Here is a 27,891-nt window from a genome sequence, read left to right as displayed (position 1 = left end):
AAAAATCAGAATAGAAATGGGACCAAGAGGGGCAGAGCCAAAGGGGGATAAATGGGGATAAAAAAGGAGAGGGGAGGCAATAATGAACTAACTGAAACAATAGCCTGACAATCAGGACCCCATGCAACAAAGGGCAACCGCGACAAAGTCAGTGACTTTGATTGATTTCGGATGGGCGAAGTTTCCTTTGGGGCATTAATTTCACAAGGTATAAAAGAAATTACACTCAGTTTTTTTTCTGCCGAATTTTCATTGGAAATTGTATATGAAAATATGAACATTTTATATCGAAGTCACTCAAAAATTGTTTTAAAAAATATATATATTTTTTTATGAAGATTTTCTGCGATTTCGCTTTTTTAGTGTGTAAAATTGTAGGTTATCTACCAATCAGTTTAAGAATTTCATGTTATCTTCTTGAGATTTTGATTTTAAAACTTTTTAATTCAGAAAATGGATTGTGTTTCTTCTGGATTGTTTTTCAAAGACTATTATTTTTAAATTTTTAAATAATAAGGATAAAAAACCACTTTAAGACTGCTTTTTAAATTAAAAAAAAAATTATACAAAAATAACCTCAACCACTTACCGACTGCGTCGTGCACGGTGGAGTTGTCGCTGCAGGAGAGGAACTTCGAGTAGAAGTTGACCATGACCAGGCCGCCGTTCTTGGCCAGCGCCTGCAGGATGTCGTCCTGGACGTTGCGGCTCGTGTTGCAGAGCTCGTAGGCCGAGGAGTGTGAGAATATCACAGGTGCCTCGCTCACCTCCAGGGCGTCCCTCATCGTTCCCTTGGAGACGTGCGACAGGTCGACCATCATCCCCAGTCGATTCATTTCCCGGATGATTGTCTGCAGCGCATAGAAATATATGGAAATAGGTGGATTAATCAGAAAAGTGCATAAGTTACTTAGTTAGTGATTAGTGCTAAGACGATGCCACTATCTCCCTCTGTTTTAATGTACTTATGTTGGCTTTTCCCTAAGGAGAAATGCTAAGGGCATAAAAACCTGAGCCGCATGTCATAAAACATAAGTAATGACCACTAAGGCAAAGGACATCTTCAAACGGTTTTCATTATGCATGGGATTTTATTTAACCTTTGACTGATACTTGACCCCTTAACCCGCCACCGCCCCAACAAATTGATATTGCTGGCGGCCTGTGTAATTTGTATTTATGCGCGGATTTATGGGGATTCATTGGGCGAATCCGTGGTCTTGTGTGTGTGTGTGTGTGTTGGTGTTTGGGCCTTACATAATTGCTAATCTGATGCAAGTTGCCCCCCTCCCCTGAACTATTAGCCCCAAGGAGACGCACAAATTATGTGGGCTAAATTTATTACACTGTAGGACATTAAATAACGAACTGTGTTTAAACAATTCAATGGAGGAATGGCAGCTTTTGTTCTATGTTTTTGTTCTTATCTCGCCATAGATTTTTAGATTTATCTTTTCGCTTGGCATTACAGTGCGGCAAGTTAGTGTAGTTTAATTAATTATACAGAATTTAAAAGTTTTTAATTTTATGCTACCAAACTAAACTTTATTCCACCAAAACCTTAGCATATTTTTTGTGGTTAAGAATGGGAAACTTTAAAAGTTTTTAAAGTTAGGGAACAACAATTTTTATTAAAATTATACATTTTAACTATAAATTAAAATTTCAGTAAAAAATGTTCTTTTTAAAATAAGTTTCCGTCAATTAAGCAATAAGCTGCCCCTTTGTGTCCTTATTTTTCTGCCCAATTTGCAGTGTATTTTATGTCCGATGCCGACTCGCAGATAATTTTTAATTACATGCATATATAGACGGCATATCAGCATGTTGTTAAGTATATGTATGCTCACATATATACGCGTATATTTATATAACAACCGTATAGGCTTCTCAATTGGAGGCGGCAGCATTTCGGTGCCTCTCAAATTAGCCAGCAATTTGTTGTTGTTTGCTGCCGGTTTATATGGCTGTGTATGTGTGTGTGTGTGTGTGTGTGTCGTTGGGCGGATTGTGTACTTAATGGGCGTGGCATTAAGGGCGAAGGCAAACACACACATACACACACCAAAAATAATTGCAACTGTGTGGGTGGGAGAAAATGTGTATTAAATGCTTATTGTCGCTTAATTACGCACACAAAATGGCAAATAGAAAAGGGATAAGGGGGCGTGGCAGGACTCGATTTTGAGTGCTAGTAGGGCATTAAATCTTAATTAACGGTGCATAGGGACAAATTGGTTTTATGCACTTGATTGTATTTGTGCATGAAGGGAAAGAGGATGACGGCAGTAAATTTAAATTACCAAATTATTTGGTGATTAATTACTTAGCCAGGCAACCGGAAACAAATAATTTGTCAGGCAATATTTACTGATGTACATAAGCACATATTTATTGATATTTATGCCGCTTATTTGCATGAAACCCAGCACGAACAATCATTTGGCAGTTATAAAATATACATAATTATAATCAATTCAATTGAAATATGCTTTTCTCTCGCGTTTGTGGGCGATTCCTCGTTTTCTGCTGGTCAGTCACATTTAATTGAATTTTTAATTGGAGGTTTTCGGTTTGTTTGTCGCAAATAAAATCAAAGAAATTTCCTAACATTTCCTTACCAAAATGTATTTCCCTCACAGTAAACGGAAATTTCAAGAGTTTTATGTGCAAATAACTATAGGAAATGTCTCGACTTGTGCTTTCTCTTTGACACATTTCAGCCTGGGGCTGGATGTCCTGAAAAAGGACATTCGAACAAAGCCTTGTGACCAACAATGCCCTGGTTGGACAAAATATTCAACAATGACAATCGGGCATTTTTCTGTCGGTCAATTTCTATGGAAAGTTTTCATATTTACTCATTAATGTCAGCCGGATATCAGGCGTGGTTATTTTATTATTATTATCATTTTGATATGTTTTCACAACAAAGCCGAGTTTTTGACAGCATAAGCAGCAAATTTTTTGCGATTGTTATTAATTTTGTATCAATTACTTTTATGGTTTAAATAATTTTGTATAGATTAGCCCCCAAGCTTTGTAGATTTTCTATTTTATGACGGCTCTATTTTGAACTACCATCAATTAAATCCAAATTGTTCGCATCGATCCGGAATGCGTTCTCTAAAAATATTTAATATGCAATTTGTGAATTTTGGTAGCAAGGCCAAACATAAAAATTGCATTGGACATTGCACAGAGATTTAACAACTGCAGGGGCAATTAGTTTAATCCAACCAAGCAACAACAACCAAGCCGCGTGCAAATTGAATTTGTTTTCAAATTAATTTAAAATTTTCGCTGAAATCTGGGAAACAACAGAGGAAAAATCTGCACAAGGGAAAAAGTACAGAAAAACTGTGCTCGAAATAATCGCTGTGAGAAGTAAATAAATAAACTCGACACGGAACAAATCCTAGCAAGTTGTTGGCCCTTTTCACAGGAGCATTAGGGTTCCATGCAAAAACTCATTAAAACTTTAAATTGAAATAAAATAAATGCATATCTACATAACTCATATGAATAAATGGAAAAAAAGCATGTGCTTCTGTTTGTCTTCATGCATTTAGCAAAGGGAAAAAATTGAAGAAGTAAACTTAAATGTGCCGTAAATAAATATTCATAGTTTTCTTTTGATTTTCTTTATTTTGATATACAATTACCTAAAAACAGTAAACAAATATTTTGGTAAAATAATGTTTATCCAATTTGAGCAGCTCAAATCACAAGATCTTTATGTGGGTTAATAAAAAAATGTTAACTTTAACAGTTTTATAGTTGCCTTGGGTAATTGCACTTTGGTGTATTTTCCCTTTCATCTGCATAATGCGGATTTTCCTGACCCAGTTATCAATTATCAATTATCGCTTATGCAGGGCAAATAGAAGAAAATATCAATTTGTAATTCCATTAGCCCGGGACCGATAATATTTGATTTATATGTCTGAGTGCGTAAATGTAAATGTGCAAATGCATTCAGGACTAACGTTGGTATAGGAAAATGGGTAGGTTCTGTGGAAAGCCGCCATCGTCTTGGGTTCTCGGGGTTGTTTAAATATTTGAAAATCCATTAAGCATATTGACAATGCCGATGTGTCTGTCTGCGTTGGCATTGGCATGGTCGTGGGTTTGTTTGTGTGTGGGAGTCTGCATCCCGGCTCTTATTTAAATATGGCCGCCTTAGGGTTTTCCTCCTTTTCCCTTTCGGATTTTTATTTCCCCCCTACTCACTACTCTGATTTGGCTCCTGCTGAATGGATCATTAGTGCAGCTAATGGCGCAGACAATAAATGGTGCGGCCACGCCTACAATTTGAATTTGAATATGAATTGAAATGGCAAGGAGTACAGTGCGAAATATAAACTTTTTCATATTTATTTATGTGAGACATTTTGGATATTAAGTCTGAAGTTTTAATAGATATTTTTTACCTTTGCAATTCTTGTTCAAAAATAAAGATGAAATTGTTTTGGAAATCATCTGATTTACTTATTAAATTTCTTAATATTCATTAAAAAATTATTAAAAATTCATAGTACCCTTACATATTTTTAAAATTGTTGTATCCCAAACTGAAGGATTAATGTGATCTGGGTAGCTTTTTTTTAATGTTTGTTTTTAAACTCCCCTAATATCCATATATTTTTCCGCAGTGTTTCAGCTGAGTGTATTGAAATGTGGAAAGGAAAAAGGAGGCCTTGTCTGAGGGGCTTACCACAAACAGACGCCGCTGGCATTTCCGTCCAAGCGATTGGAGTCGTCGAATGAAGGCGGCGCCAGGACCAAGACATAAAACGGATTTATTAGGTCATTGCTGGTTTTGGTTGTCAGAGGGAAGAAGGTTCGGGACAAGAGAGGAAAAGGGCTGGAAAACGGAAGGCACAGGAAAGCCAAACCCTGGGAAATGAAGTGTGGACATGCCACTGGTTTCGGGGCGTGGAGTCTCATTATTTTGGCTAATAATTTTTGCAAAATGCCAAACAACTTTGTGCTGACAGTGAACTTTTTATTTTCAAATTGAATAGGAAAAAACAAATATTATTTAAAGCAGCTATAAAAAAATTGGAAATGGTCCCTTAAAATAATACATTTATTAAAAATATTTAAAAAGAACGAATTGAAACATATGAGAGGAATTAAGAGATATGCCACTTTCAAATCGGATAAAATTTGGTAAAGTTATGGACTTCGGAAGTCCAGTTGTGGGCCAACTTTTAACAACACATCGAAAACTTGGAAATAAATAACATGAAAAGGGGTCAAAAATTTAATCAACATTAAAATAAAAAATTGGAATGCAGATTTTTTGAGAATCAAATTACGAGTCTTAAGAGATATGCCACTTTCAAATCGGATACAATATGGAAGTGCCATTTACAAATACAGAGTAATAACTGATGAAAGTTTGCTCTTTTACAAATATTTAAAAAATTTATTTCACACACAATTTGTATCCAATTACAAACGTTGTGCCGGAATTGTAAAACAATGAATGCTTGCCTTATTATCGAAAGTTAAATCTGATCTGACAACGCCTTAATCTTCACTCTGGCAATCCCTGATCCCCGCAGGAATATTTTGCCAATGATTACCAATCAGATGCCAAATTGCAGCGAAGCACACTATTTACCCAACGCTCAATTGCAGGTCATGCAGTTAAGCTTGCTTCGGGATACTTAGAACCCAACCCATAATATGCTCTGGAAAAATCCTTGCTCCACATTTTCCACACTTTCCACGGCTGTAATAGCTGAAAAATGTTCGCCCATTCTCGTCAGTTGCGTTTTGTTCGCATTTCCCGGTCTGGCTGTCTATCTTTCTGTCTGAGTCTATAATTGAGGCGCTTACTTTGGAGTCGAGGAGTGCGGAAAATGGTACCGTGCAATCAAAGAGCGTGGAAAGAGCTGGGGAAAACTGCAACTGAAAAAGCAGCCCGGAGGCACTAGGTGCAGAGAGCAGATGCTATGGAAAAGTACCAAGAATCCGTCCAAGATAAGCAGTGAAAATGAGATATAGAAGATGCGATGAGCCAAAGCAAACATCATGGCAGTGAAAATATGCGAAGAGCGCTATGAAAATGTTGCAATAAGTTCCTTGGCAACCAAGGTAGAAATTAATTGGATAAATATTTTGGTAATGCCACAAGCCCCAACCCAGAGAAAGTTAATTAAGAGTTCAGCTGAAATTTTTAAATAAGTTTTCTCTTAAAGTTTGCAGTATACGTCGGGCTTGAATTGAAAGCTCAACTTTATTACAATCTCAATTCTATTGGGCAAATATTTTAATAGGATTTCATTTTCAAAAAATGTTTGGGTTTACATGCTAGATGAACGAAATCGTATTTAAATTTCAATCATCTTTAAAAAATGTGATTTGAAAGAACCAACAAATTGAAAACTTTTTTATATATTTTTTTCGGTATTGCAGCAAAAATACGTTTGATTTTCTGATAAAAAGCATTTTGGTTCAGAGAATAACGCTCCATAGAAATATTCCTCTGCAGTTGGGTTGCACTTACAATAAAATATTTATCTTATTATTCGGCGAACTCTGCCCTTTAACAGGACCTTTCATTCTAGCCCTTTTTCCACATATCCAGCAAGCAGAAAATTCCAAATTTGCATTGCAAATTTGATAAGGATGTTATATCCTCTCTTCTGCACGGATAAAAAAAACTCTTCATACGCCTGGTTAGCTCTTCCACCTCCCACTTATCCGACTGTCTGACCTTCTGCGAGAGCTGACATTAAAAAGTCAAAAGTGGCAGCTCAGACTTCCCAGGGCAAAAAAATAAAAAAAAAATACCCCAGAATCACTGTGTTTTATACTGTTACGGATATGTCAACATTTGGCTGGCGACATTGCGCATACGACGAGTTGAACACTAGTGCCACGTTATTTAATGCATTTTTCAACTAACGTTGACTTCGATTAGCTTGCTAAAAAATTCATTAAAAACTTTTAGCTGCCAAGACAGCGGCAACACATTCAACTAGCAGCCGACTCTGGCAGGCGGGTTGAATATTTTATAAAGTGTCGTTAGTGAATACCCACCTTTCTTCACTCTTCTTCCCCAAGCAGAGCACACAATTTGTTGCAACCAAGTAAAAATAGAGCAAAAAACAACTGGCTAAACGTGCTGCAATAGAAAAAAGAATGAAAAAAATCCAGAATCTGCAGTTGGCCAAGATTGAGACTGGGAAATGGATGCTCCTGTTGATGGCGACGTCTGAACCCGCCGGGAAAATTGGGAGCAGCAGCAGGAGCGGGAAAAGGAGCTGAAACGGCAAAGGCAACTAATAGACAGCGACGTGGCTGTTTGGGATCTTGGCCAAAGATGGATGACAAAATGTTTGGCCAAAGCATTTACTTGGGGAGGTCGGGAGTTGAGAGGTCAGCCGGTTGCAGTTGTCAGGTGAAAACGTGAATTCGCTTAGAAAATTGCCAATGTGGAAATCAATTTCATCAATTTTCCACATCTATTCGCTCTCGCTAGTGGGCGACCAGAAAGTCGCTTCGTTTTTCTTTTCTAAAAGCTTTGAAGTTTGAATGGATTAGGTAACTGGATCCCATATCTCAACCAAATGCGATTTATGTGAGCGATTATCGAACTGGAAAGTGACAAAAATAATTTTAAGCGAATCGGAATGAAAACTAAGCGATGTAGAAGTAAACAAAATAATTCAAAGGAGTTTGAAATGGATTTGCTTACAGTCAAATGGCTTCAATAAATAAAATAGACTGAATTTAAAAACATCTGTTGTATTTAACGCCAGTAGTTTTTCTTCCAAAATGTAGATTATCGCTTAAAATAGATTGCTTTTGATGATTTTAAAAAAGACTAATACAAACTAAAGCCAATCTAAGCCTTTGGGTCCAAAAAGTTTGTTCTCATATTTTGCGAAACGAATTGTCACACCTTTTGACATCTCCAGGGTATTACAGGCACCATACTTAATCATTTCGACCCGAAAGAGATTGCCTCCGCCCAAACGGGAATTCCTTGCCCAGCTGATTGAAAATGAGGAAATTGCTAAATGGATTTCGGCTGCTCTGGGCCGACTTTTTTTGGGCTCACATCAAAGGGGGCGCACAAATCTTTTCCAGCAGACTGAAATTGTGTCTTAAGCTCGACTCAACATGCATTAGGAACACGCTAGGCCCATCGCAGTGTTAACAACGAGGGGGTCAAAGGGCGAGGGTTCGGAGGTGAGGGGTTAAAGGTTGCTCAGCCTGCCGACTAGACAAACAAAAGCCGCTTTTGCAGTTGTTGTTACAGTTGAATTCAGCATCAAAAAAAAAAAGAACGAGGAAGGATGCTAAAAGAACGGAAAAAAAGAAGACAAAGCCGTTACACATGTGTCAAGGTAATAACGTTGCCTGAGCCCCAACCGGGAATTGCCGAGGGGGTGGCGGAAGATATGCTACTCACCCCTTCCGTCTATTCCCAGAGCAGCCTACAGGTGAGGTCAAAATTCTAAAACAAATCACCTTATTCCTTACCCCAACTCTACTCTAAATCGTTTCTTCAAATTTCCTTGGCAATTAACTAAAATATTTTAAAAAATGTTCTCTGAATTCTTGTCAAAAAATATAAATTAAATATTTTGCAAATTTCTTTGGGGGTATCTAACTCTTACCTAAATTAATTATTATTTTAAAGTATTATAGTTTCTATCCCAAAATATATTCAATGTCAGCTTTTAATTTTATAAGTCTATATTCACATTATTTATATTCTCTTTATTTCTACATTATTCTACATTTTACACAACGCATATTGAACTGTTTTTAAGATTTTTTAAATAAAAAACATGGTTCTATTTTTTCATTCGCGACTGTATTATTGCCATCTTTGTCTGTCGACAGGTGTGCACAATTTCCAGTTGAATCTCGGCCAGCTTTGGAATTGCCGGATTGGACTCGGGGTGGCATGTTGGATGGTTGGGATGTTGGGCGGTGGAAAACTAGGGGAGACACCTAAGCCAGAGCTGCCCATTTCCCATTCCCCGAGTGTCACATTTTTAGCCCTTTCATACGTGCCCAGACAATGGCAAAAGGGTCAACACTATTTCGGGACTCCGCCCCTCCTGTGGGGTTTCCTTTTTCCACTACTCCACTCTGGTGGCTCCGACTCAGATTTGAGCGCATGTTATTGGCCGGACGAAAGCTGTGTAAATAGCATTTAAATCCCAGGTATACTCCACTCCCTTTCTGGTATTTGGTCGTCTTTGGCTTGTTGGGAATTTCAAAGCCAGGGCAACAAAAGTGCTTGTGATATAAATGTGAATTAAATGTGTGGGGCCAGCAATTCGAAATTGAAGATTATTTGACAAACAACAATGCCAACGGACTCCGGAATAATTTACAAATGGTTTCCCCAAACTTGCACCTTGATGAGCTAAATGTCATAAAGGCCATACCGGCGAATATTCTACAAAAATATTTCTCACATTTCCTGCAGGATGTGGTAGAAAATTCCAAATTCGAAATGCACTCGATTATGCAACAATTTGCATCGACCAGAAACGTTCAAGCCTACCTGTGTTGGATAACAATTAAATCGACACAAGGGACATCACATCGTTGGCCAAATGTGGGCAACATTTTTAATTGAAAATATTTCTCCATTTGACACTGCCGTCGACCGCAGAGCCCTGTCCGAAATATCAATTTAAGCAACACAAAAAAAAGGGTAAAGAAACGACATTCCGACAAAATAAATGGAGAGCTGAATTTCTTTAGGGAGCAGACACACAGTTTATTGATTGCGCATTTAAATATTTTATTGCATTCTACGAAAAACCGCAAACTAAGTTGAAAATAGATGCCCAAATATTTTACCATATTTTATAGCATTCTCACCCATCTAGTTTGTCTTGCATTTATAAAGTGGACAGTGTCAGAACTTTGAAGCAATAATTTGTTGCCGTTTATCTGTGCAGATGTTTGTGCCTGGTTTAATTAAAATTCCTATTCACCTAGATCACACTAGCCGAAGATTTTCGTTAGCCTGGTTCTTTGTGTTTTATTTGCCAAAATAATCCAATTTTGTTGCATACAAAATTCTGCAAATTGTTTTTATTGTCTTAAATTCCTTTTAAAAAGATATAATGTGACGCCAAAAGCAAATGCAAAAAACACTAAAATCTTTTAATGAAAAATGTTAATAATGTTGAAAGTTTAGTACATTGTGGTGTCCACATGTTGTATACGTAATATGCATCACCGAAAACACGTATACACACCAAAGTTATAAGCTGATGCAGGATGTTTTAAAATATATAAAATTATTTTTTCCCATTTTTGGTGCTTATAATTGTATAAAAAATTCTACAAAATTCATACTGTAAAATATTATTTGCAATCTTTTTAGACAAATTATTACTTTTAAATATTTTTTAAAGTGTTCATGTTGGTGCTATCAAAATCATTTTATGCACTCTCGCTAACATATACAGATTAAATGTTCTTTTTCATTTTACAAACGAAAAAAGTAAGGACTCAGTTTTAATAAATTAAAAATACTCGTTTTTTTCTGATAATTGCTTTCCACATCTTTTAAGGTGAGTTCATTATTTCTGTTCAAAAAAAACATCATCAGATGAAATTACATATGAGTTATTTTTAACCTTTCACCAAAATAAAAGCGCCTAAAAGCCGACAAAAATGTTTTCCGCTCAGGCAGACCTTTAAGGTGGGCGTGGCACATCCTGCAACGCCCCTTGCCAACTCGGCAATTAATTAATGCTCATTAGTGGCGGGGCACAGTCCCTGACAGGACGAGAGTCACACGGACACAGCCACAGACACAAAGGGACGACGCATAAAATTTGATAAGCATTTAAGCATGTAACTCTGCACTTCCGGTTCTGTGTGTGTGTCAGTGTGTGTGCGTGGGTGTGATGGAGGGAGACAGATATACCGAGGAGACAGTCAACTAATGCACAGGCTGCAATGATTTATTATTAGGTAGCTAAATTATTCACGCGCCTGGTTTTTGATGGTGGAAGGGAAACGGTGGTCGGGGGCGCAAATAAAGATTAATGACGGCGTTGCTGAATTTTTGCACGCCCCAACCAACCTGTCAGCCCTGTCTATTTAACTGTCTAACCCAACCGAATCTCTAAATACACCGACAAAAACATAATCCATTCGGAACCACTCTAAATTAAATAGATTTTAATGGGTTTGTCCAGCAATGATTGTGCGCACTTTAATAACCCTTTTTATCTGAATTAATCAAAAAATCATAAAAAGACTACCTTGAAAAAAAAGTTTAATTTTTATCTCAAACTATGTTTTGTTAATATCTTACATTTTAAAATAGACCAATAACAAATTGCACTATATAAATGAATAATAGCAATATATGTTACATTCAGTATTTTTACACTATGTAGTTTTTATTGGTATTTTTTACATACTCAGTTTAAATATTATAAATATTTGAAGAAAATCACGAGTTAAAGTAACTTTTTTATAGGAACTAAAATTAATTTGAATTTTCTTCCAGTGTAGCCATCTCTCTCTAACGCTCTCTGTTGTTTTTGAACACTCCTTTGTGCAGATTTCCGCATCCATCGTGGAACATATAACATTACATTCAAGCCAAGCCCCGTCATCATTCGCATCGTAATTCAGTTGTGCGTGAAATTTATGCATACGTGTGTCTGCTTATGTATGCGTTTCTATATGTATTTATTTTCCGAAGTGTGCGTGTGCGGAGCTTTTCCATCTGGTTTTTCACAGTTGGTTTTTTGATCCACGATATGTTTCATTTCCATTTTCCCGCAAACCCTCTGTTGCTTCACCTTTGACGTTTTTAGTCGCGGTTCGTAATTCCCAATTCCCAAATCAGGTTGTGGAACCTGAAACTCCCCTCTTTCAGTTTTCAGATGCAGTTTTATTTCCCTTCAAATGCTAAAATAGCTTTGCCTTTTAAGTTACAGTTAAAGAGTCTTAAATTATATATCAATGGAATAAATTTTAAAGTTCAATGAAATAGTTTTTACTTCTTAAAGGTTGTCTGTTTGCGTTTCTAAATTGTTGTTTAAGGTTACTTCTGTTCATTTGGTCAAAAAAATTACACAAAAAATCTTTTTAATATGAAAAATGGATAAACCTGCAATTATCCTAAAATTGGTATTACTTATCTTTGTGCCTAACATTGAAAAACATGTTCTTGTATAAATTAACCTTCCGCTTTACATCCCATTGAATTCTAAAATTGTTGGCTTAATTTCCTTCTGTTCATTTGGTCTAATGAGTTCTTCATTCTCAAATTTCAAGTCATACGTCAAATATGCTGATAGCTTACCTCTGCACCCAATGATAACAAACAATAATGGGGCAACAATGATGCATTTTGAATGGCAATGTGTAAACAATACTTAATACAATTGCAGCTTATTACTGGCAGCCTGAACTTTGATTTCATTAACAGGAATCATCGAACGTCTGGGGACCATACAATAGGTCGACCAACTGCTTAGTAATCGATGCTGGACCAGTGAACTTCGCCCCAAAAGACAAATACAATAATTTTCAATTAAATTCGAAAATTGTTTTCCATATCCTTAACCAGCAATGAGCAATAATAACAATAGCTAAAGCTGGCATGTTGGCAACTTGGAATACGACTTGCTATCTGACAGCAGCCGCTTTGTGGCTTGAGCTTTGTAATTTTAATTAGGAGAGCCAACCGAATCTCTCAGCTCCTTGGGTTCCTGGCTTAAATATTCATGCAGCTGGCCAGTTGGCTGATGATGATGGATAGCGTAAACTGACACTGGGCCAGGATTTGTTGGTAGTGTGATAAGTGGAGATTTCTCAGCTAAGCCACAGCTCAAAAATGATTTCTAGTTGATACAGCGAATTAATTAGAAAAGTTCAGAATTGCTATAATGAATTTTAGTCTAAGCACATTACCAATTTTTAATAGTCACTGCTTAAGGATTAAATTATATTTCCTTTTGAAGCCAAAATGTACACTTAATAGCGCCACTATTTTCTTGGCTCTACAAACAGCTCGAGTTGAATTTAATTAAACGCCTGAGAGGCGAACTGTAGTCAACACTTCTTCGTCTGACACCAAACAAAGAATCTTTTGTTTCGCAGTTAATTTCGAGCTGCAAAGTACAAATTTCAGATGCATTTCCACAACTGCTGAACAAAAAAGGAACAAGCCACCGCTGTTGTTGTTCACTCATAATGAGCTTCCGCTGCTCGGTGGTTGAACAAATTTCGTAGAGCCTTTTTTGTGAGCCCTATATGTGCATAACATAACCCACCCATATGAGACATATTTGATATGCAACGAACTCCGCCCGACTCAAAACTCAGCCCGCTGTTTATATTTTGTTTGGCTCTTGTTCATTATGTATTTAATTACGCTTTTGTGCATTATACAACGCACATGCACTCACTAAGCCGCAAAAAAGTTTGGCCGGAGCATGAAAAAGTTGTCCTGCCTCCAGAACCCTTTTTGTCTACCTAAATGTCATTAACAATTTTCGCAACGCCCCAACAACTTGAAAACTTTACGTGTAAAATAATTAAATTATAGTTTAATATTTAATTTAAAAATTTAGAAACTAAGTGTGTAGTGTTTTCGCAAATTGTAGCTAAGCAAAACGACAATCATTTATGGGTAGTTATGCGTAAAACTTTGAAATTGAGTTATTTATAATCATGTCGAGTTTTTAAACGAATTTAGAATTTAGAATTTTAAGCCATTCAGTGATAATATGAAATTCATTACAGGAAAACAAAAAAAGCGAAGCAAAAAATAACAAAGCATTTATAATTAAATTGCGCACTTTTGGTTATGAATGTAATTTAGAAATCTCTCCGCCTATTTGCAATCATTTAAAATATATTATGCGGCTTTCAAATTACATAATTATTAGCTAGCAGGGTACAATATGCTGGTACATTTGATATTATTGACGGTGGATATGGCAGATGCCATTAGGCAAATCAATAAATATTTGATTATAATTGTTGATTTGCAGTTATTTGGTTAAATGTAATGAATAAATTACAAATCGCCAATCAATTCGTTCAACCAGAAATTTGAATTAAATATATGAAAAATAATGGGATACTTGGTTTTCAATTGGTGAAATTAGCCATTGAATTTAAAATGATTTATTTGTTTTTATTTTTTCATTGCGAGTCCAATTGACAAAACGTGAATAATCTATTGATTAATGGAGGAGCTCTGTTGTGGTTTTGAATTTTTAAATGATATTTGTTTAATTTTACATTTAAATTGTGGAGGAATGTTAAAGTAAGTTAACAATTCCGTTTTAATATCTTCGGATGCTAAAAGCAAAAGTTTTAAGCAGATAAATAAATAATGGCTTATTAATATACAAGTGAGAAAATTTTAGTACCCAGTGATTTACTTTTTTTAAAAAAAACTAAAAATACAGTTTATTTTCAAACATTTATCAAAGAACAATTAATGACCTTTAAATTGTCTGATATTCTTTAAAATCTTGATATTGTTTTATACTTAGTTTTGATTTCCCTTCCGGCAAACTGGGCTAATTTCCCTTGGAGCCTTGAAAAACATTTGTTTTCCGATCCCCAGTAGAGTGCAATTCTTTGTAAACTGTCTGGCATATCGTTGGGAAATTTCACTCTATTTGTTATGCCGTCTATTCCCCAAAGTTGCTGGCAATTTCCGCAGCAGCCACTTTGAGTGTTCCGTCGCCCGGCAATTGCAGATTGCATTATTAGCCATTGTTTGGGGCGTTTCTGGCCCGTTTTGCTGCCATGGTTCTGGGCTCGTTGCTCGGCTAATTCAATTATGCACCGTCTACGTGTGTTTGCTTTGCTTCCCTCACTTGGAGTGCAATTGCAATGATGCCCATTACACACCTGTATGCACACACTTCTCGGCACTCAGTCACGCATGTGACCACGGCAGCGAATCGAGTTTGTAATAAGAATAATAATAATAAGTTGGCAGCATAATGCAAAAACATTTTGCCATTTATTTACGCCTGGCAAAGGGAAAGCGAAGCCGGAGAAAAGCCAGCCCACGGGTCGGGCACGTAATGGAAATGAGTTAAAAAGTGTTGGCCTTTGGCCTTTTACATATGCAGGCAATGGGGAAAAAAGGTGGGCCTTTTCACGTTCCACGTGCTCTGAGTGAAAATGAGTGGCACTTATTTGAAGTGACATGAAATTAAATTTAAATAATTAAACAAATGCCTTTTGTGCTTCTACTTATTGCTCTGGGCTTCCTTTTTCATCGCACAGTCTCGTTTTCAATTAATTTTAAAAAAAATCTAGCTCCAGGCTGGTTTCAACAATCGAACAAAAGACATAGCTGGGGATAATATTAATATAATAAAGGGGCAATTAATATGAAATGGACAAAACTAACATACATAAATATTCATAACTGATTTCCGGCTTAAAAAATTACAGTGAATGTTAAGTAAATACCTTACAAATTTGTGAAATGAAATTAAACCTATTTTCCATTTAACTTTCTTAACTATTTAAAATAAAATCATAAATGCACACGCCCCGAGGCAAATCAGCTCACTTCATTTAAATGTATACAAATAAAGCAACACTTGTCGGTGGGCGCATTCAAAACAATTATGCGAATAATAAAACACTTGTGATTTCCCCTCGGGGGCTTAGCATACTTTTCAGCGTGCCAATGGCTCGGTGACAATTTGCAATTAAAACAAAAGCCCATAAATGCGTATTTACTTAATGTGCTGTTCAATATTTAAATAGCTGGGACAAATATGTGGCCGAGGAATTCCCTGGTTAATGAAAAATGTCGAATCAAAACCAATAATTCAATGGGGCAGGCCAAAGACAATGGCAGTGGGAAGTGCAGTATTGTGCATGTCAGGCTATAGATTTAATTAATGTTAACACGACGACTTTGACAAGCACACAATACAAATAGTTGGAGCTCTCACACACACATGGACACACATACACACACAAAGAGACTGCACTTGGTCCTGCTGATGACTGACAAATTGAAATGCTCGCTCCTGGCCGCCTAAGTGACTGACTTTGCCTCAGAATATAAAGCCATATGCGTGTATATAGCCAGAAAGTGAGCGTGTGTGCTTGTGTGTTGCATTTGCTTAATGTCCATTGTCCTGCACACACACACACACCCACACACAAAGGCGCCCAAGGATCTTTGGCTGTATGGGTGAGCTTGACATGTCTGGTCTTTGCAGCTGCCATTTGGTTTGTTGGCACTCAAGTTGACTGGCCGGGTTTATTGTAAACATGTGTGCTAACAACTCAGAATGTTTAGGACAACAAACACACACCCATACACTCGCACACCCACTGGCAGCCATTAAAAACTGTGATTTACTATGTCTAAGTTAAAGTGTGACCAACCAGAAAACCTCATCAAAGTATCCTGGCAAACCCAGATTTTTCGTCAACTCAGAAACTAATCAATCAATTTATAAAACTGTTAGCTTTTCGGCACTCGTCAAAAAGTTGTACTCCAAGCTTAAGAAAAATTTAGATGGTTTATTTATTTCCCCCGATTGAAATAGGTTTTCCTTTGATTTTGTTAATAATATAAAAAACCATTGATATTCTCTAAAATCATATCGATCATATTGACTCACTTTCAATTATTAACTTGATTATTATCATATCGGTTTTAGTATATAAAATCATATTATTATTTTTTTGTGTGTATAATACAAATGAAAAATGTTGTTTTGGTAACGGAAACATAATTCTTATTCCTTATCTGATTCTATGTTTTGTTTGCGCATATCCTAATTTTTTCTATTCGTTGTAGTAGTAAATAAATTGAAGAATTTTACTTATAAATATTTAAGATCTGTTTTTGAAATGTTTTATGTTTCCCCTTTTTTTTGCTCCTATTTTATAATATCCAATTTAATTTATACTGTGGAGGTCAGTTAGCCCACTAAAGTTTCTACCAACTTCCCTCCATAAAAATTTCAATTTGGCCAATCCACTTTGATTCACTTTCATAACTTTATGTGCTCGCCATAAATTTCCGGCAGATCCCCCAAATTAATTGCCACTGACTTTTTAATTAACTAAAACTAAATTTCAACCCCTCCCAACCCGCCTGCAGTTTGTTTGGCCACGTGCTGGCCTTTGTATTAATAGCTCGTAAAGATAAATTTCCAAAAACCTAATTGGTTTATTTGTCTGGCATAAAATTTGGCCCCAGCCATGGCAACAATTTTCCGCGCTGCATGAGTGCCACAATTAAAGCGGCGAAAACAATGCCAAAAATCCATCGGGAATAAAGTATAACTGTATAAATAAAATGGAACGCTTTCTGCCAGTCAGGTTGATTTTCATTTTGGCTTAAATCGCTCCGGTTGGATTTTTACACAATTTTTCAATTTCATATTGTGGACTTTTCTCGTTTCCCGATTTTCCGCTGATGTCATTGCGCGCCACGAAGTTTTACTATTATTGCCGTTGGTTTTATTGCCGACTAAAGCAAAGTGTGTTGTCATTTATCGATTTTATAGCGACCGCACACGGTTCCCCCCCACTCCTTCACCCCTTACCTCATCGCTTACCCGACGTGTTCCGTGCCCTATCGAATGGCCATATCTATATGGACAACGCCTCTGTTTGATTTGCACGCATTAAACTGTAATCTGGTCAAGGTTTATATAGATTGTTGCTCTACTTCTCCCTGCGGGATCGCAAATGTTTTGTTTATATCCATTTGCCAATTCATCTGGAACCACTTTGCCCAGAAATGATCTCAGCCCCAAAGGCAAAAGGCAAATATTTTGATTGATATTTCCAATATGAATAAAAACACACACATTTGAAGTTCGATTCGTATCATTTTTTCTTTGCTTCATTTTTTCATTTTGTTGGCCTAATCCAATACGATTTTTGTGCTAATTGTTTACACATGTAGATTGGTTTATACAAAGGATAAAATGGACATACGCACATTTATACACAATTTAAAAATTAAGTTAATTAGAGTTACAACAATATAAGTAGGTAGGTTTGTGTGTCGAATGCATAAATGCGAAAATACAGGAAAATCATGATGCAATCATTAAACTATGTTTTTTGTTTGAGTGTTCCGTGTAATTTGTGTGATCCCTATAAATAAAAACAAATATTTAAACTTTGTTTACTTCAATACGTTGAAGTATCCCCTTTTGGGTGGTTCAATAAATATTTGTTCTTTAACATGAATAAAAAATAAAGTTTTTTCAACAGTTATGGAAAAAACATTGCGATTTCCCATTTACAACAGTACATAACATTTATATATATATTTATGTATAAATAGATTCATAATAGGTATATGTAGTTAGATATATATCAACAATTGCCCAGGTAGCAAGTTTTAGGAGTAAACGTAATAATAACTACAGATAAAAATATAAATTTTAATGGTAATAGTTATCTTTCCTATCATTTCATTACTTCCTTCTATAACCATAATCCCCATCACACTTTTCATATCCTTCTGTTTATAACAACAACAACTAGGGTTACAAATGGCACATACATTTCAGATCAAAAAGCTTATACAGTGTATACAGTATAGTAGTATCATTGTTTTATGCTCAAAAACAATTAAAAAGTATCTCTCAGTGGCGTGTGAAATTACATTTCGACGCTCGTAACAAAAATGTGTTTCCCCTTCTCTGGCTTTTGTGGACAACAAAAATACTCAGTATTATTGCTTTAAGGCGGTGCCTGGAATTATAAAAACAAAACCCAGGCATCATCAAATGTGTGTGGACCACAAGTATTTCCGATCATTGTTAACCATTTTGAAGCATGAGGCTCCAGAAAAAGTATCGAAAAAAATTCCAAAAAATTCCAAAATAATTGCCAGCCCGCACAGCTTCTCACTCCTTTTTGTTGAGGAAGTGGAGGACGTAGTGGAGCACCAGGTCGTAGCAGTACTTGTACTCGGTCATATTCTCCACTAGCTGAGGACGATGCCGGCGCACAGTCTTCACCGCCTGAAAGACATCGACCTCGCCGTGCTGGATGACCTGCTCGATGCACGCATTCGCGGCACAGTAAACACCGGCACGACTGCGACCATCGGGCGAGACAACGCACACGGGTCCGTAGTCGACCTTGTTCCGCCAGATCTCGACCATGTTCATCAGATACACCAGCGAGTTGGTCGAGCTGGGCACCTTGTGGCCCATTGGCCAGCAGGTCAGCTGGAATAGTTGGACGGTTCGCGTGGGGGCCTTCACCCCGGCCATCATCTCGGTCAGCGAGACGATCTTCTTGTTGATCTTGAATTCCCACTGCTTGATGTTCGTGTAGCTCTTGGACATCACATAGTGCACGGAGAACACCGGTCCGTACTTCTCCATCTTCGATTTATTTGGCCAGAAAGAGGGATACTGCTGCGATTGCGCCGGCGGCTGGCACAGGACCACCACAGCCGAGCACTCCTGATCGTAGACCAGTGACCAGAACTCACCCAGTGTGTGCTTCATGGGCCACTCCGTGACTATGTACTCCCTCGGCTTGGTATACCCGTCCACGAACACCGAGTTTATGTAGTCCGTGAAGGCATTGCCCTGGAAGGAGGTCAGGTAGGGGCGGAAATTGTCGGGTGGCACGCACAGGACATCCCTGTTCTTCTCCCTGTTATCCGCCCTGTGGCCACCGGCACAATCGCCAATGGTGAATCGGGGTGTCTGCTTACATATCTGATCGTATTCCGCCTGGTACTCGTTCATTTTGGTACCCGAATTCCTCCTGGCCTTGGCCTTCAGGCGATCCGATAGCTCGGAGACGGGAAACCAGGTCTTGCCGCAGATGATGTGCTCCTCCAGGGTGTCGTATATGAACTTGTACTGCTCCACATTCTCGACGAGACCCTTGCGGGATTGGCGCAGCTTCTTGAGGTAGCCAAAGACATTGAAGCACTCCTCCTCCTCGGCCAGCTCCAAGTTGGCATCGATGGACATGTAGACACCCGATCGGCCGCCGCCATCGCTGCAGTGCACCAGAATGGGACCCCGCATGTCGTCCTCGTCCTTGATGATGTTGCCCACCACCAGACGCACCCGCCGCCGAAACTCGAGCAGGGCATTGGAGAAGGGACACGAGTGGGAGTACCATTCGGTGTAGTGGAACTGCAGGATCAGCCGCTCGTCCGTCACCTCCTGTTTCTCGTTCATCTTGTACAGCCTGAAGGTGCGTATGTGGAAGTTGGCCAGCTGTTCCTCCCTCACAATGTTGATGAAGATGTCGCCGTACTGCTCGTGCACCTCCATATTGGGCGGCCAGTACTGGTGGCACATGACCTTGGCGAAATCGAAGGTTTTCGTCAGCATCACGATGGCGCTGATGTTCTCCTGCCACACCATTCGCCAATACGCCTGCACCGTCTCCTCGACAGGACCCTGGGTCACAATATACGCATTGGGCTTGAGCAGACTGTCCACATAGGAGGCATTCACGTAGTCCGAGTCCTGCAGGCCACCCACTTTCTCCAGCACCACGCGATTGTAGTCGTAGGGAATGCACTTGGGGTTCTGGTTCTTCTCCAGGTTGTTCTTCTTCATCGCATGCCGACAGGTGTTGCTCTCCACCTTGGCGGCCGTTTGGAACTCCAGTTTGTAGAGTACGGGGAATTTCCTGCGCAGATCGCAGAGTTTCAGAAAGTGACGGATATCTATGGGTCCATTTGGTATCGTCTTCGACAGGGAGTTATTCTCATCGCGGGCCTCGAGCTTTATCCTTTCGAAGGATAGCAAACCGCTGTTGAGCATACTCAATTTGATGGTGTTCGGTATGGAGACGATGGCTCGGCTTTTGCGCTGCTGCTTTTCCACATCGTCGTAGCGGGCGGATGACCTCGACCTGTGCTTTCCAGCCTTTCCACCCGCACCCCCACTACTACCACCCCCAGTGGCCGCCGTCATTTCTCCTCCTCCTTTTCCTGCTGCTGGTGACTTTTCCTCGTTTTCCGCTGCTTCTTCTGGCTTTCCCACAAGCTGCTGCGTTGTCATCATCAAATCACGATGCCAGAATGTGCCGTCGTCGTTGTCGTTGTTGGGGATTTTTTTTTCGTCGTTTCGTATAGAGGAGGAAGTAGTCGATTAGTCCACTTGGCTCTGCATTTTCAGCGTTTTTTTTTCTTTTCTCATTCGGTTAGTATAATACATTGCATTCCAAAAACATGGGGTGTTAGTACTCGAATTTGTTAGCTAATTTGTTCACCTTTTTGTGGCTTTATGTGCGTTGCGTTGCGCGTTTGGTTCGTTATAAAAAGAATTTCGTGTATATTTTGTGTATATTCGTATTTTCTTGCTTTTCCGTTTTCCTCCCTCTCGTTCCCTCGATTCCATTCACTACACAAAACGCGACGAGTCGATGATTTTCAGCAGCTGCCTCCTCGTTGTTGGGGCGAAAATCGTTCGGCGACTGAAACCGCGGCGCCCCAAAGAACCGAATCGCGTCGAAAACTAGCCATTTCCTACCACACACAGAACCGATGGGAAATTCGTGGCGAGAGCGAGGAAATGCCAGCGAGAGAGCCGCCGAGCGGGAAAATGCCGAGCGGAGAGCCCGTTTTCACCATGGCCCATGTGACTGGCGCCACTTGATGGGCGCAACAGCGGTGGGGCGGGTATTTTTAGACAGCGCGGGCGGACAGCGCTAAGTGGCCACCGTGGGCAGAACGATAATCAAAATTGAATAATCGGTTTTTCCATTAATTTCTGAGGGGAAAAACACTTCTCCGTTCGTGAAATGTTTTTAAAACTCAAAAAAAAAGGTTGGAAATTGGCTCCCAAATACATGTTATAAAACTAGAAATAAAACATATAATTTCTAACTATTAAAAATGTTTCCAATTGGTTCAAGAAAATGTACACAGAGAAAATTTTGGTTATAGGCAGATAAAAAGGGATAAAATTATGTTTTAATGTAAAACAAAACACCTTAAAATGTATAAGAATAACAAAAATGTTTCCATCAAATTTTTGCACTTAAAACTTTTCCTATTATTTTTCTATTTTAATATAATATTTTTCGTCCCACATTTTTTAACATTCGAATTCGGTTTATGTAATAAATCTTCATCGTATTCTTTCATTATATTTTTTAGGATCTTAGCGGTTGTTAGTTCTCATTCACCAACAAACTTAGTTATTTATCGCATATTTCCATCACTGTGCAATTCACCTTATAGTATGAATGAAAATTTCGATTTTCCCATTGTCTGCTCATTTCAGCTTCGTCTAAAATTTTCCACTTACAATTACCACGGCAAGTTTTTCGCTCTTTCTGGTCATTTCCCGCATTTCTCTTCCTACGCTGGGAAATTCTCATGGCGCCTGCGCCCTGAACAATTTTTTCACTTTTCATTTTCGTATTTTGTTCGTTATCTATTGTTTTGAGATGTGTAATTGAAAATTCCGCAGGTTAAATGAGGAAGTGACGCTGGTATTCGTTGGCATTTTGTTTTCCATATTTAATTGGCAGGGCGCTGGTCGGTGGAAAATCGAAAGCAAACACGAAGAAATATATCATTTTTATGCATAAATAATTCGAGAATATATTTCGTCCTCAGTAATTTACATTTCCTGTTCGCAAGCAGCCAGCTGTGATGGTTTGTTGATATTTTCGCTGCCATTGTTATTATTGTTATTCATTTTTTTTTCGTTGCCTCTATTTGTTTGGGTGCACATTTTTGCACATTTTATTTCCGCATGCACTTTGTCCGTCCCGGCGAACCACTGTAAATAGCATTTGGCACTAGCCCACGGAAAAAGAGGAAGCGGAGGCCCGTCAAGAGTAGCCATCAAGAACAAACAGCCCCAACAAATTGCCATTTCGCTATAATCGTGTTTGAACCTCATCAGTGGGGTTCGAGGTGCTTGAAAAAATTTCGAATTTCAAAATAATTACATGCGAATCCGACACGAGTTGTAAACAGCTAAAAGAAACACAAGTAAAAATGCAAGGGATTTATATTTAAATGAGTGCCTGTGCGCACTGACTGACTGAAGAAGGCGAATTTTGATTAAAATGTGATTGTCATATGGCCTTGATGCTTGACAGCATCAAGTTTGATGACCTCATGGTGATTAAGAGCCCAGAAATATTGATGGAATTTCAAGTTCAGATGACTTTTCATCGAGAATTATGATTGGCAGAATTGCATTGGGGAAAATACAGCAATAATAAATGAGTAAAGCTCTTTTTGTTGAAATTAGTCCCTTTCGTTTCGATGTCAAAACAGATCAAAATCTTCCAAGAAATAAATGACATTAAATGAAAATAAATATGAGTTATTTAAGTATGCAATATTCGGCAAAGCTGTATTAAAAAAAATAAACGAGTTCCAAATGTATTATTTATTAGATGATTATAATGCAAATCAGATAAAATTGTCTAATAAAAAGGATAGTTTTGAAATCAATAAAAATAAATTTTAGTCATTCGGTACAGAATCATTTAACTTTTATTGAAATACATTTTTTTACGGCTTTCAGTAGTTAGTTCAGAAATATATATTTAGGTCACATTTTACAGCATGCTTTAATGTCGTTTATAAATTATTGTTTGGCTCCCAGTATTTTAGCTATATATCTTTAACCTTGTTAAACTTCAATGGTTTCGTATGATTATCTTGTTGGCCAACCGTGAACACTCTGCCAGCTGTTCCCATCTTGCACGGTTTATTTGGTAAGCTTATTTGCATATACCCAATTAGCAGCTAACCATGAAATCGATGCCCTCGGACTCTCAGATTCTGTTTGGCACCAATCCATAATAGATTCCAGTATTCGAGCAGCCGCAGCCACCGCCGCTTATGCCCCATTAAGTCCCGAAGCCGGCCACAGGAATCGGATCACTTCTGAGGAGGATTGCGTGGGCCTAATTTAATATATATGATCCGGTTGGCCGGGTCACACGAAAATCCCGCAGCAAAGCCGCTTGGCAATTGTAAACTGTAGTAGGCACCTAATTTGCGAACTGTTGAGCCATTAGAGGGCACAAGGTGCCAGCACATCCTTCCTTCGCGTCGGACCTCCGCAGTCCTCCAAAAAGCCCCCCAAAAACAGCCCTTGAGTACACGAATACCCTTATTCAACCTCTGCGCGATTTTGTATCACAGACAGAAAAACAGGAATTGAACAAAAGTTTTAAGAAAAATCATACTTTAATGGGAATAGGTATTATAAAGGATGTTTATAATAGTATTCACCTATTTTGACTTTAAAATAGTAGACTGTATTTTCTTTTGTCTAGCTAGGAGAATGGCAAACAATGTTGCTGACCATGTGCTTCTAGTATTAATAAATAATTTATAATAATATTCTTGAAAGTCGTACATTGTGCATTGGGATCTATTGATTGGCTTTCATTTAAAGGTTATCTTTTTCATGCCATTAAGTTGGTTCCAAAACAATGAATCGATTTGAAGACATGGTTATAGTAACCTACATGATGCGAATTCGGTATAAGTGTTTAATTTGAAATGTTTGGTAATGGATTTGTTTCCCTCAGTGCAGCTTTTCCCCACCCTTTGTCCCACTGCACATGTTTATGGCTAAGCCCACACAGCGTTGACTGCGGTTGACCCCAGTAACTCGAACAATGAAGTTGGTGGGGGCAAAAGACCGGGAATAAGGGGGACGGGCAGAAAGGACGCCTCATCAGCGACCAAATCCCCGTGTAAGCTCCACAAAGGACAGCAACCCACGAACGAGGACCAAGGACCAAGGACCGTTCAACTAATTAGCATTAAATCAGCTGTAACAGCAAATAGAGGGAGGAGGACTTACCTTGCCGAATATGGTGAGGCCGCCGTGTTTCATGTTGAAGGTCGGCGCGTCCGCATAACTCGAGTCCGCCCAGGGGGTGTGGCAGGTGGAGGTCAGCGTCATATATCGGACCCCGATGGCATACAGGGTGCGCAGTACCGCCAGGGAGCCGCCCAGGGAATGACCACCCTCTACGCCGGTCAATGAGCACAATTGCTGGTTCTTGTGGGCATCGATAATGTCTGTATACCGATTAAAAGATAAAAAGATGTAGATAAATAAGTAGGTATCTTAAGAGTGGATCGATCATAATAATGTTTTGTAAACGTCTGCTTATCAATCAAACAATCGAAGGGTAAAAATTGGAGAATCATAACTTGATCGATGCCTTTTTAAATTAATTCTTATTATATAAATATATTTCTCAATAAATTGATTAACCTAAAATTCCCTTAAACTGAAACTGAAATACTTGAATTGTTATTTATTTCAATTAAATAACCTTTCACATTAACTACAATAAAAGTCCTGAGGACCTTTTTACACATTTTGATTTCTCATATAAGATTTTGTCAGATTTTTGCTTAAAAGGTGTTTGAGAGCTGTTAAATAAAATGTATATAAACATTTTTATGACATACCTAAAAACCTGCTTGGGCGTTACATAAAAATTAAATATACTTTTTATTTTAAGTCCTATGTAATTTTGCCTTCACTGCACCTTAACAGATGTGTGGCTAAATGTTTTTGGGGTTTTTGTGGCCGAACGCAACTTAAACTTTAAACTTGGCTCGGCTCTGTTTTTTTGGCCATGAGTAACATTTGTTGTTCTGTGGCCTGTCATTTGCTCGGCTGCCCCCATTGAGCACTCAGTGCATTGTGGTTGGTCCTGGATTCTGGGTCCTGAAAGCTAGTTCCCCTCCCGTGTGCCCTTCAAGTGCCAGCTTATCCCTGGCCAACAAAACATTTCGCTGGGCCATGCAATATTCACGCTTGTCTTGGTTCGGGCAGCTTTGATCTGTTTCTTGACATTTTATTTTGCTGCCAACGAGCACTTGTCAAAATACTTGTGCCCTGTTCATTCATTCGTTTTCATTGTTTTAAGCCAGCCAGGCTCGAGTCATGTTTGCTTAAAGTTTTCGGCCAAGTTTACTTTGAGTGGTAGTAAGTACATATTTTGTGGACTGGCGTGAAGTGGAGTTTTCCCAAAATCTTGACTAAATGGTCAGTGGTAAAGTTTAAATAATTTTAAATAATCATTTTGACTTGTAAATTTCTGAAGGGGTTCAAGGGTTTGAATGAATTGATGATTCACTCCCAGATTCTTCAAGAAAAACTTTACAATAGTATACAATTTTTAAAAGGCAAGAAAATTGGTCAATAACTGTATCAGTACAACAATTTATTAGTAAATGCTTATCAGCAAGCCCCTTATTACTTCAATGACAAATAACATTTCATTTCCTTCATAGGGTTAAAATGTGTCATTGATGGATATGAAAATCATTTCAATTTTAATGGATTTGTCAATCAATAAACGGCTCCTTTCGATTTATGTTGAACTAATTGGGGAAACATGTTCCTGAAACCTTTTCCATTTGGACCCTGAAATTTGTGGTTGCCAGCTATTCAAATCAAGCATTTTGTGTGCCCAATTTTGATAACATTTCGAATGTATCGCCCACATTCACAAGTACAGAAAAGGTAAACGGAAAGCGGGTTAATAAATTTTGCCACATAACGAAGGCCAAAGGGTATTATTTTCCTGCCGAGGACGAGAAACTGGAAACAGGAAAAGGACTCAAGACACAGGACTGGCAAAGTTTTCATGGCTATAAGCAAATAAGCTGTGCAAAATCAAAAGCAACGGCAGGTGGAAGAAAATGGGAATTGTTCTCGATGCTGTTTTCTATTGCGTGCACTGGAAAAACATGCTTAAAACATTTTTAAGCAAAAGTCAAAAAGAAAACAATTTTATACACTAAGTTTTACCTCAAATTCAATAGATATAATTATTTAATTATAACCTAATATAGGTTAAAAATAAATATTTTGTTCTATTTTAAAATAATCATATTAAAAATAAAATTAACTTTTTGTCTTATAAATGTAAAATAATAATTAAAATATTAAATAATACAAAAAAAGTGTATGGAAATAAACATTTTTATATGGCAAGTTTGGGCTGTTGCTAAATGTATTTTTCTTTGTGGTTTTCCTCGACATTGCCTTCTATTTTCCTTCAATCCTCTCTTTGTATTGTTGAAAAAAGCCAAAATACCTGCCACAAGAACCTGGTCGAAGTCGGAAACGTCGTAAAACCCTAAAATATGGAGGAAATAAACAAATGTACCGGGGCCAATACCAAAACCAATACTGGCGAATCCTTCTCCTGTCGAAGAGGCACTAAAACGCGCCACGTGAGCTGAAGTTCAATTTTGTAGCCAGGACTTTGACTTCGGGTCTGCATGTAATTGTCTGTGACTGGGACTGTGACTGCTACTGTTTTCGATTTCTGGTGACCAGGTCCGTAATGTATAATAGATGGCCCCCGTATCGGATGCGAATTGAGGCAGTGCTCGTGGAGCACTCTGTCGCACACGGGAAATGCTCCAATACATTTCAAAATGAAAATCCCAACCAAATGCCACTTGACGCTATAAACCAAAAGCAATGGCAACAGCAGCTCCACAAAAGGGAACAATGAGGGCTGAAAAATACAGCTGGTGGAAGCATAGATACCCTAAAGGGCCAACGTCAAAAAAGCTAAGATGCACTTGCATCTTTGCGGCAAGTTAGGTTTCTTGAATTTTTCTCAAGATCAAAATCATAAACTTTTTGTTAAAAATTATTTAAAAACGTATTTTGCTTTGCCCAATCGTTGATATGCTATTTATCCATATCCTTCTTTCATAAAATTATTATTTTCTTAAGAAACTCCCATTCTCGTTTGAAATGCTTTTTATGTATTTCTTTCTAACATATAATCATATTTTTTTATGAAACTCGACTTTCTATATAATTTTTTAAGTTCTCTGTTATTCTTAAATATTGTGTTCTGTGTTACCTTATGATCTTTGCATTTTATAAAATTTTA

General features: G+C 38.0%; 2 protein-coding genes across 4 annotated transcripts in view; both read right to left on the bottom strand.

Annotated features, from left to right (window-relative positions):
• LOC108043750 overlaps positions 1–27,891 on the bottom strand; it is a 130,365-nt gene that overhangs the window by 5,026 nt on the left and 97,448 nt on the right. For both annotated transcript variants that reach the window (XM_044460506.1, XM_044460507.1), the window contains exons 12-13: positions 24,816–25,036; positions 590–851 (exon numbers count right to left, since the gene is read on the bottom strand). In XM_044460506.1, coding sequence (XP_044316441.1) covers positions 590–851; positions 24,816–25,036 — 483 coding nt within the window. The remainder of the gene's footprint in view (positions 1–589; positions 852–24,815; positions 25,037–27,891) is intronic.
• LOC108049533 (receptor-type tyrosine-protein phosphatase kappa) lies at positions 17,842–21,461 on the bottom strand. Of its 2 annotated transcripts, none has more exons than XM_017130860.2 (2): positions 21,241–21,461; positions 17,842–21,017 (listed from the first exon to the last, which is right to left on the bottom strand). In XM_017130860.2, the coding sequence occupies exon 2, from the start codon at positions 20,940–20,942 to the stop codon at positions 18,894–18,896; it is 2,049 nt and encodes a 682-aa protein (XP_016986349.1). In that variant the 5' UTR covers positions 20,943–21,017; positions 21,241–21,461; the 3' UTR covers positions 17,842–18,893. The 2 variants fall into 2 exon arrangements, with proteins under 2 accessions (XP_016986349.1, XP_016986426.1); XM_017130937.2 differs by having other exon boundaries at positions 17,842–21,014.

Source organism: Drosophila rhopaloa, unplaced genomic scaffold, assembly GCF_018152115.1.
Source record: "Drosophila rhopaloa isolate 14029-0021.01 unplaced genomic scaffold, ASM1815211v1 contig_2, whole genome shotgun sequence".
Taxonomy (NCBI): Eukaryota; Metazoa; Arthropoda; class Insecta; order Diptera; family Drosophilidae; genus Drosophila; species Drosophila rhopaloa.
The sequence above is the reverse complement of the archived record's forward strand: the minus strand, read 5'-3'. Positions and strand labels throughout refer to the sequence as shown.

Excerpts from the sequence above, each read along its gene's own strand:
- LOC108049533 (XM_017130860.2), bottom strand. The coding sequence starts at position 20,942 with ATGACGGCGGCCACTGGGGGTGGTAGTAGTGGGGGTGCGGGTGGAAAG.